We start from the raw sequence: 11,294 nt of genomic DNA on the forward strand, positions 1-11,294 counted from the left end.
TCTATACTTCTATCAAAAGACATTGCTCATAATTAAATCAAAATATACTTGTTTACTGACTTCATTCACTAAAAAAACACTTTCAGATATGACATTACTTATTTAAGAGTTACAAAGTCTTCAAATACTTTAGGGTCACTGTATAGCATTTCATGAAATTTAAGTTTAAAAAAAAAAATTATGCAACTTGGCATCAAATACAGAAAGTCTTATGGACATCTGTGCATTATTTAACATTGAGGAACATGATATTCAAACTCAATGGCTTTAGCAACTAACGGTAAGTGGAAAAGAAACTATTAAGCCAGAGATATTTTTTCAAAAACACACTTTATTTACAAGGCAGTTATAAAAGTTTGTATAAAAAATGTATGAAAAGTCATAATCAGTGTAAAAAAAAGTGTTTGTACTTGAATCTAATACAAAAAGGCAGCGAATAACAAAAACGTTATTGCTAAATGCTTTTGATTGGACACTGCAATCTTAGTATCAAATGCTGATTGAAATATCAAAAACATGCCGACTAGGTATAAAAGCAACAATCATTTCAGTGTTTCAAAAAACTAAAAAATACCAAATGTAAATCTGATTACAAATTGACATAAAAAAAAGTGTTTAAGAAAACATGATCAAGAAATGTTTATCATCTCAAAGGCAAATTTGAAGACATTTAAACCCTTGACTTAAAAATGCTTGGTAAACCTTGTTTTTCCTATTTAACAAATACAAAAACTGTAAAAAAAAAAACACTTTTTGTTCTGTTGAAATCTTTGCATAGTTCATCTAAAACCTGAAATAGTGCTAATACAATGAAAGCTCAACATTGTGGTTTTGCTTTTGAAATGGCAACACTACTAAACTGACAGAGTACCTTTTTACGCTAGATATATCACCTAAGATCTATATTAGGCAAACTTGAATTTTCAAACTTGGCAAAGTCATTTTTAGGCATTGGGCACGGTTTGTTTTGGCCAGAAATACATAGCAGTGCTTTTAGGCATTTGGCTGAAACACATACGATCTCTGCAAGGGCAGTTCTGTTGGACACCCACAGATACGGAGTACAAATCTTGTCTAGTTTTAGGTGTATGATTCTGATAATGCTAGGAGGACACAAGCTCCTTACAATTAACACACATTTAGCGATTAAGAAGTGAGCAATACTGGGGTCAAACACTGGCAAAGCCATCGTAGTTAATTATTATTCTTAATACAAAATAATAATAAATTACTGCAAATTGTTCCTTATATTAAAATCCATAAAATTAGAACCCACATAGAGAATTCATTTCCCATATATAATACATAATATATAATACAATATTATTAAATTGAAATCAAAAAAAGGTAGAAAAACACAACATGAAAAATGTCTTTGGTTGCTTGAATCAAATAAGCGACGGCACAGCTTAAACATTGGCGACTAACATCAATTGTGCAGTCTACAAAATGGCTTTTAGCCTCTCCCAAATAATGTACCAGAAGTGAAGGAGTGTTCCTCTTTTACTTCTTTTCAGAATGATTGTCTTTCACTTTCCCTCCTTCTTCTTCCCTTTCTATATTTGTCTCTGTCTCATTCTATCTGTCTCTTTACATGACCAGTGCTCGTGAAGAATAATTGCTGAGGTATTTGTGCGTGACTTCAGAGGGCATAGTCTGCTCTTCCGTCTTCCCACAAAGCACCTGTTCCCATGTGCTCAACTGCTGTGAGAGAGAAAAGGATACAGAGAGAGAGGGAGGAAGTAAAGATGGAGAGAAGTAGAAAAAGATTAGTCAGGTTTTGCATAGCAAATGCATCAGTGTCTAATAAATCATAAATGTACAGTTTTATGGCACAATTCAGCACCTGGAGTCATAAAGTCAATGTTACTACCAAATGAGCTATAAAGTTTTACTAAACAACTACACACACAACTACATATTTAAGCAAAAAGTTTCATTAAAAAGTTTCGTTTCAAAACTGTATCTGGACTGGTTCCCAAGGGTCAATCATTTTAAATGGGTGTTTAATAGTATCATGGTAGATATTGTACCTGCAGAGGACTTCCTATGGCTCTGCGGGGCAGCTGGGCGACTTTGTGTCCATCCTCAGTTTTCTCTGCATTGGGAAGCATCAGTACAGAGCTAGTCAACAGATCCTATAATTCCCAAAGAGAGAACGGTTGTCAAATATCGGAATAATGCTGATAAATGAAACGTATTTACAGAGGCGGCGATCAATCTTCATATACGTACAAAATCAAGATACTCACAGGCATGTCATGGGTGCAGCCACTGGAAGGAAACAGCTGGGTGTGGAGATCTTGCTCCTCCCACTGCAGACAAGCTGACTCCACCTATAGATCCGAATCCATTATTAAATATTTACAAATCCACCAGGCATAAATTTCAGTGTATTGCTTTCATAATCATATAATATCAAATGTCCAATTCACAACCCCACTGTTGCACAGATGGATCAGACAAGTTTGACTGATATTACTAACAAATTCAAATAGCAACCTACAGACAAGAAGTTTTTACATTTCTGCCATTTGAATATCACATTGAGATGTATTCAAATGAAGGGGCGCACATTAGCCCAAACTGACCTCCTGTTTGATCTTCTTCAGGGGGGGCTGGTCCAGATGCACCCCCCCGACGCTGATCTCACACTCCTGAGGCTCCTGTTTAATAGTACCAACCACTCCAGAGTCCAGTGAAGGGCTGTGAGCCTGGAACCAGAACCAGAGTCTTGAGTAAAATATTCCAAAATTAGCGATGCATGATGTATCAGTTCCATATTGGTCGATCTTGAATGCTTTTTATTTATTTGGGTAATATTGGATATTTCTAACTCTCACTTAGAGTTCCTTTTTTTACACATATACACAGTATAGCAAATCTTAAAATGTGCATAGTTTTTAGTGTTTCATTTTGAATTATACACAAAATAGCATAACCTTTTAATATCAAAGAGCATGAATGCTCACACACACACACGCACACATATCAGACAGTGACATGACATGCATATTTTTCTGTCCAAGTGCATTATTTCCATTTAAAATAATTACATAAATTCATGACATATACCACTTTATTCTGAATGAATGAATTGAATTGAATTAATTTTAGTACATTTAAATAATACATATTATTTTATGTTTTGTTATCTTAAACCACCAAAATGTTAGGTGGTGCAACTGTCCGAACAAATGAACAGACAATAAAACTATTTAAAATGGTGTCTTAATAATAAAACATTTAAAACTAAAGACAATGGTATCATTTTAGGTTTGAAACCTTTCATATAAACAAATGTTTACACATGTCAGTAGTTTTAAAGCTGTTGAGGTAATTGAAAAACTTTTGTCCAGCAATTTGAATGTCAGGGTGGCACAACATGTCTCTTTTATAATGAATTTGCATCATCCAGAGGACCCCAACTGATCCTTGTGGCAGGGTGAAAAGGTTTGCAGATCTCTATCAAATACTGGTAAAACTGATAATTTCAAGTATGGATAGGTTGGTATACTTTCCAGTACACTTTCCAACTACAGTATATAAATGTACCGCCTGACATAGTCAAAAAATTAATTTAAACTTTGAAATATTATCTAACCACTGAAACTTTTTTAAACACTGTTCATGACTCAAAAAAATATGCATTAAATTAATTTTGATTTCTTTCTTTCTTTCAAAAACACCCTTTTTGAAGCTTTATTTGTCAATGACCCATATAAATAAAATTACAATTATAATTTTTTTTTTTGTGTGTTTCTCAAAGAAACAAAAGAGTCTCACCCTCTTCAAAGGTCCGTATTTGGCGTCTTGCATTGTCAGTGTGGATTTGAATGGAGTGGGTGTGCGAGGAGAGCACTCCATGATAGACCGTCTCAGGTTGGGGGTCCGGAACCTGAAACAGAACGCCCGTATATACATTATAAATTATTCAGTGTTTTATTAAAAATCACATAAATCTCATTCATTTAATTTACCCTGAGATTATGATTTAAATCTGTATGGGAAACGTCTTTATAAATCACATAAATAACCATTACAAATGCAAAAAGTATTGAAATGGGCCCTTACAGCTCATTTTCCTTCTGAGGCCGAAGAGCAAGGTCTTGCTGCAGTGCTTTCTGGGAGCAGACAGGTGAGGGCGTAACCGGTAAGTTTTGACTGTCTGAGTCTGGGCTCACTGATGCATTAAAGAACTATAACAGAGAAAAGGAAGACAACAATCAGATATTAAACTGAAAACCACATATTTAACATTCAGAGGTGTAGGAGGACCTCTAAAAGGGGTCAAAATCAGCATAAATCTCAAAATTGAGTTTCACATATGATTCATCATGCACAATAAACTAAACTACTGTCGCTTGGCTAAAAGCATTATGGTAGCTTGATGTTATGGTACACTAGCGTATAATGAACAAATATTTGAAATGAACAAATATGCAAATATTTGCTAAGCATAAAATTGTCATTAAAAGTGATTGTATGCTGTGTTTATGCTGTGACATTCCTTTCAATTTGAACTCAAATCTGATATTAAAGTCAAACTCGGTCTTGGTTATGTAGTGTTTGACATCACTAGGAAACTAATTCACAAAAAACAGCCCAGCAATGATTACACAGTCATTCCGAAGGGATACAAGTGTTTGAGTGTCATAAAAGTGTAGCATTAAGAGCTGATGTAATACAATCTAATTTCTTTTCCTCAGCACACACATTATGACACCTTAAAAACAACCATGGGTGTCATAAATGTGGGTTATGTATGTGGACATGACCTTTAGATGAATCCTACGCATGTTGACTAATGCATACTGATTTGTATTAGTGTGAAGAGATTGATTCATGGTGCTCAGATAATTGAGTTATTGGGTGACTGATTGATTATGGCGGAGAAGTTTCAGACTACCTGAGAGGGAGAAAAAGGCAGGATGGCTGAATGTTTGGGCGTTGAGCAAAGAAATGTGAGGGGACTGCTGTCATCGTTGTGGGTGGGCGAACCGTGTTTGGACTGAGTCTCCGTTTTAGGCAACCTCCTATCAGAGTGTAAATTGGCCCAGATAGATGGGGCCTGAGAAGACGAGATCACGTAAGGACACCGAGGGTGACGGGTAACTAAATGCTGACTATCACCTGACAATTATAGGGTCACCGTTCCTTTTAGTTCTAAAATAGGATGCTTTTATGGTCTCTTACCGAATCAATAGCATCAATAAACTCTGGTAAACTAGAGCTGGAGTCGTTGCTTGGGCTGTTTGTGTTGCCATGGGCGCTTTCTTCTGGAAGGCATCCCTGGTCTAGGGATGGAGCCGGGACTGAAACAACCACGCCAACCGAGCTGTCCGTCGAAGAGCCTCTGTTCCACCCACTGTAGCCGTTCATTGAGATCTGCAAGAGAGGGCGGGAAAAATGTATTTTGTATGAGAGTGAGCGGCAGAAATTAAGCAAAATAAAGAGAGGGATGCATGCAGGAACAACAGTCAGAGAGAAAGGGAACTTGCTGAGTTGAATGATGTGAAGTGTTGGGAGGGGGTTTGGAGTTGCACAAGGAGTTAAACAGAGCTTGTGGTGTGATAAGGCACAATTGCATCATTTAGCCAAGCAGTTAGAATGTGAAATAGACCCCCAGATGCTTCCTCCAATTAATCACACACACACACTTAGACAAAAAAACACACACACACACACTTACTGGTGGTGCCTGTTGTCCCTTCAGCTCATTTTCTGTTGACATTAGAAGCATCTCAATCTCCTTCACCCTCTTTTCTTTCTCGGGATCCTCTTCGCTGTAGTGTCTCTATATCACAGGAACGCATAATGAGTAAAACTCAACGAGTTTGCGGATCAGAATGCGCAGCATCAAAATAATAAAACATCAGATTGGTTGCACAATTATTTGATAAATTATTTCATAAAATACAGTAATAACAATAATATTATGAAATATTATTACAAATTAAAATAAGTGTTTTTATATATTTTAAAATGCTATTTATTCCTGTGATGGCTAAGCTGAATTTTCAGGATCATTACTCCAGTCTGATCCTTCAGAAATAATTCTAATATGCCGAAACATTTCTTATTATTATCAATGTTGAAACTTTTATACAAGCATTTATTTGAAATAGAAACATTATAATTGTCAACATTCTTTACTGTCAATCTTGATCAGTTTCAGAACGGTTTCATTTACTCTTTGGTTACCTGGATAGGGGCAGTGCCATGTTGAGGAATGTTCAAGATATTCAATTGAAGAGCAAGTGGAAATGGCACCTGAACACAAGAAAAAAAAAAAAAGATCAATTACTAATTGAAGAATTCATACAAATTCCTTCAAAATGCTGCTTTAAAGTTTACTCTGTGACCAATACCAAAATTTAAAGGGTGAACATTTAAGAGATAAGTTTTCTCGTACCCGTTGTGGGTCAGGCATGTAGTACGGATACTGACTGCTCATGGAAGAGGCAGGCATGGATGTGTTGGTTGGTGTGTGATTGTAGTTCAGGAGGTGAGGTTTAGCGTAGCCGTTGCTTAGTGGAGTGGGGCTGACTTTAGCCGCGTGCTGAAGGTAGCCCTCTTGCTCGACCTTCCGCCGCATAGTGGAGTTCCAGTGGTTCTTTATGGCATTATCGGTTCTGATGATAAGAAAATAATGTAGGATTGTCATGATCACATACAAATACGTAGAATATAAGCGTTTAAGTAGCATTTCCTTACCTGCCCGGAAGTAGCTTGGCAATCTCGGCCCATCGGTTTCCAAGTTTCTCATGTGCCTGATAGATGATTTGATCTTCTTCCTCAGTCCATGAAGTCTTCTTCACCTCAGGGTTCAGGTGGTTGTGCCAGCGTTCTCTACATTGCTTACCGATCCGCCCCTTTAAGTGCTTTGCGATCACAGACCAACGTTTGGGGCCATATTTCTGAACCAATTCGATCACCTGAGACGGAGAGAAAAGAAAATTGTGGTGAGCAAAGTGCGGGAAAAGGAGGTGTACGCAGAAAGAGGGGGTGTACTGGAGGCCAGCACAAACCCAGAGAGAAAGGGAACTAACATTGCATAAGTGTTTTAAGATTGCACACATACAGATAGTGGTATTACGCTGAATATCTGCGAAATACACCTGCTAATGACTTCTGCTAGGTCATAAAAATGACGATAAATAGAGAAACACCTGGTCTCGCAAGTTAATCATTACAACACAACACCCGCTCAATGGATCTTTACTTTCCCCCTCAACTTTCTCCTGGTTGCATGCGGATTAGTTGGTTGCGTAATTGCAATCCTGTGGCTGTATTTTGGTTATCTGAGGTAATATTGGTTGTTGTGGTATGGTTATTTTGAGTCAGATTGTAGATGTCTTACCCGTTGGTCTTCTTCTTTTGTCCACGGTCCTTTGATAAGTTCAGGGTTGAGAACTTTCTGCCAACGATGCTGACACTGAACATCTGTGCGATTCTGTGAAACACACACACACACAGAAGTACAGTGAGGTAACAGAGAATGGAAACTAATTTTGGATTGTCACTGTGGTGTGTAACTTGAATTAAAGTAAATTGCTGTGTTTAATATGAGTTCAATGTTCTGCACATGAGATCCCAGGTGTTTCGGAAACCCCACAGAGTGAATCAGAAATGAAACAGCTTTAGTTTCTTATTCTTGTTCATGTGTTGAGATTGACATGTAGCAATCTCTATCTAGAAATAGATGCACTTTTACTGCATTAAGTTTATAGTATCTGTATATGTGTGTCTGAGGAGTTTTTACATTTGTATGTAAACATATACTTCTACCTGAGTGCACATTTGTCTGTCTGTGTGTGTGTGTGTGTGTGTGTGTGTGTGTGTGTGTGTGTTTGTGTGTGTTTGTACATCCGTGTGTGCTTGCAGGTGCACAGTGGATTCTGAAACCCTGCCATACCCCCCCCATTTGACTTTGTTCCAAACTAGGCCAACCAATGAGGAATACCCAATTATGCAAAATCCTCCAAAACGTGCACACACTTCTACAGTACCTGATCCTTTGGCTATTCACATGCAAATGTACATATATAAAACACCACACCTAACATAACCTAACCTAACCCCCTAAAGCCTAAACACACAAGACATACACACACTTAAATCATAGACACAAACACACACACACTTACAGGTAAAAAGCTGGCAATGACTTTCCAGTCTTCTGAACCATGATGCTCTACCAGCCTCTTCAACTTCTCATCCTGTAAAAACAGTCAACATTGTAGCATTAAATACATAATCAAGTGATCATAATCAAATAATACATTGGTAAACAATACATAAATTATATTGCATTAAATAAACACATCACAAAAGTTACTTGAAGAATAAAGGGTTATCAGTTAAACTGAATGTAATGTGTGATCGGTTTTTTAATGAATACATAGAATAGAATATAAAAGAGCCAAAAACACTATTCTAAAACTTTTGAATGTCAAAAAGGTACAAAAATTAGTAGTAAACTTAGTGTGTACAAGAAGACCATAAAACAATGAAAGATTCTTTTGTTTTGAATTATATATTTAGAATAATAGCTGTGCTTAAACTACATTATTCAAAAATACACACACACACACACACACACACACACACACACACACACACACACACACACACAGTATATATAAAAATATATATATATACATATACAGACACATTTGTACATATAAATAATAGTATATGTATATATATATATATATATATGTATATATATATATATATATATATATATGTATATATATATATATATATATATATTTAAAATATTAATTTAGAATTATTTGTAATTATTTAAAAATAATATTAAAATTATTTAACAAATAATAATTGAAAACAACTAATATTTAAGCTTTAATGCTATCTAAGCTATTAATATTTTAAGCATATTTCTGTTTTTAAGCATATATCAGAAAGTAATGCTAAAAAATAACACAAACAAAGCCAGACTACAGTTTTGCATACCTCCTCACGGGTCCAGCGTGTCTTGCCGAGGTGGCGTTTTCCTGTCTTTGCATGAGGACCATCGTAGTCATGATCATAAATCTCCACATCATCATCATCTTCGTCACTACTGTAAACACTGGAGGGGGGGGGGGGGGGGGGGGAATGAAAGATTGTGAGATAAAGAGAGTAGGGTAATAAGTGTGTGTGTGTGGGGGGGGGGGTGAATAGTAAAAGAGCAAACATGAAGGGTGAGGGAAAACGAGCATATCCTCATGAACATGTTAGATGCGTGATGTTGACATACATAAAAAACACCCTTTCACCCCCATAAGTCTATCACGCATTATAGTGAAATTAAGCGATAACACAGTCAACACAAAACCAGAGTGGATGAACCAGTACAGCCGGCAGGTTAGGGTGCAGGGGGGACACGCTCAGAGAAACCTGTTCTGATGTTTTTGGTTTCCACAGAAACAGCCAGCGTGTGCGTGGACTGGCACCGTTTCATGATGGAAGCGTGTTCAGACCTGCACAGGTACTGTCAAAACCATCTCACCTGGCCAGCTCTTGGCCAATCAGGATAGAGCACAAGCAGACGTGGAGAACAATGTTCTCCTGGCCTTTGTGCCACATGTGTATGTGTATACGTACTTTTAGACCTCACGTTTATCCATACTGCCAGTGCTTAAAGCCAAAGATAAAGATGATAGCTCACTTCCTTGACTACAAATACTTGGAAACTTGAAACGTAAAGCTCAAAACGCACCTAGCTCACTGAAATAAAAACATATTTAGTCAAATAGATACGGTTTCACCTTGGTGTGCAATGAGGGTTGTTGACTAACTGTACATGTCAGTTTAAATATTTGTCAAAATAGACCCACTGAGGCTGAAACCTTTTTCAAAGGAATTTTTTTAGCCTAAGTAGTTTATCATTATCTTAAGTGACTAATACAACAACAAATGCCAAATATAACCTGAACTGCACGATGGCTTTGACATTTGAAACACAAATTAAAGAGACAGTGCATGCAAAAGTGAAAATGGTGTCGTCTGTTATTCACACTCGTGCTAAACCTGTACGACTTATTTTCTTCTTTCATCCTGCATAATATTTCTTCAAAAGAAAAAATTAGGCAGGATGACAGCCAGAGTCACCATTCACTTTCATTGAATTGAAAAACGATGCAGTGAAACCGAGGCTGTCCTGTCAGACCCTCACATTCTGCCTAAAGTCTTTTGCCACGCAAAAAAGAAAGTCATGCATGGGGGGGGGTGAATAAATGATGACAGAATTTCATTTTTGGTTGAACTATCTCTTTAAGGCTATAATACTAACGCTATTTGTTCCAAATCCGACAACTGTAAGGCGGATAAATGGATATAATCCATCCGGCTCACACATAATCTCGAAATTAATCCAAACGTATAATAAAACGTACAAAAGAAACGCGAACATGACGAGATGTTTCTGCCATCGCCCGCTATTTTTCAACCACACTACGTTGCCGCTGACTTTGTGCCTCTCGTCAATTGTTTCTGAATCAATATGAGAGTGTACATTTTGGGGAAGTACCGAATCTCACCGTAACCTGTCCAGCGGACTCGCACGCGCAGGTGGATGAATGAACATTTAAATGAACTCGAGAGCGAGATCCCCGCGCGGGCGCGAGCGGGGAGCGCACATGCCATCCACCTGTTCAGCGCGGCGCAGCCCAGCCAGAAGAAATAACCATTCCGCGGAGGGATGGGTGCGTTCGTAAAAATGCAACCAAATACAAGCGCTACATTTCTGAGCATGCATTTAGTAAATGTAATGGTATCAGCACGAACTGTCTAGTCTTGCGTCTAAATGCCTGCATGTGGCTATGGAGCGTAATATAAGAAACTGCGTGCGCGAAAGTTCATCAAAATGCATACAACTTAAATCTCACCTGTGTCTGTGCCGCCTCGCCATCCCGCTGTTTAAGAGGAGGGTAGAGAGGTGATGGTGAGTGCGCTCGGCTCAAGTGTGCTAGTGGAGTGCTGTCAGCTCCTCTTCGAGGAGGAAGTGCCGATATTAAGCGCTCAAGCAGAGTGTGCGATATTGTAAACAGATCCATCAGACAAAGCTAGGGCTGTCTCTCCCTCCCGCTAAATTTGGCGCCTCGGGTCGTGCGCATGCGCACACCCTATCTACCATTCACTCATTAGAGCGCCTTTTGAGCAAGAGGTCCGCGCTAATCGGCCGCTGTTGTTCTTTTAGAACAATTAAATTGTGTTTTTCGAGGTAAAAAGGCAGGGAGGGGTGGCAGTACGTTTCTTAGAGGACAATGTGGACTCTGAGTGGG

General features: G+C 37.9%; 1 protein-coding gene across 2 annotated transcripts; it reads right to left on the reverse strand.

Moving 5' to 3' along the window:
- Positions 1 to 319: 319 nt before the first annotated feature.
- On the reverse strand, positions 320 to 11,044 carry myb (v-myb avian myeloblastosis viral oncogene homolog; the record flags this gene model as incomplete). Of its 2 annotated transcripts, XM_079801940.1 has the most annotated exons (16): positions 320 to 1,704; positions 2,034 to 2,138; positions 2,253 to 2,336; positions 2,592 to 2,714; positions 3,787 to 3,898; positions 4,075 to 4,199; positions 4,910 to 5,071; positions 5,197 to 5,388; positions 5,693 to 5,797; positions 6,205 to 6,273; positions 6,416 to 6,635; positions 6,718 to 6,938; positions 7,364 to 7,456; positions 8,151 to 8,222; positions 8,983 to 9,100; positions 10,899 to 10,921. In XM_079801940.1, 16 exons carry the CDS (start codon positions 10,919 to 10,921, stop codon positions 1,591 to 1,593), a joined length of 1,938 nt encoding a protein of 645 aa, XP_079658066.1. In that variant the 3' UTR covers positions 320 to 1,590. The 2 variants fall into 2 exon arrangements, with proteins under 2 accessions (XP_079658066.1, XP_079658065.1); XM_079801939.1 differs by lacking the exon at positions 4,910 to 5,071 and having other exon boundaries at positions 10,899 to 11,044.
- Positions 11,045 to 11,294: the final 250 nt, after the last annotated feature.

This window comes from Gobio gobio, assembly GCF_949357685.1.
Source record: "Gobio gobio genome assembly, chromosome: 21".
Taxonomy (NCBI): Eukaryota; Metazoa; Chordata; class Actinopteri; order Cypriniformes; family Gobionidae; genus Gobio; species Gobio gobio.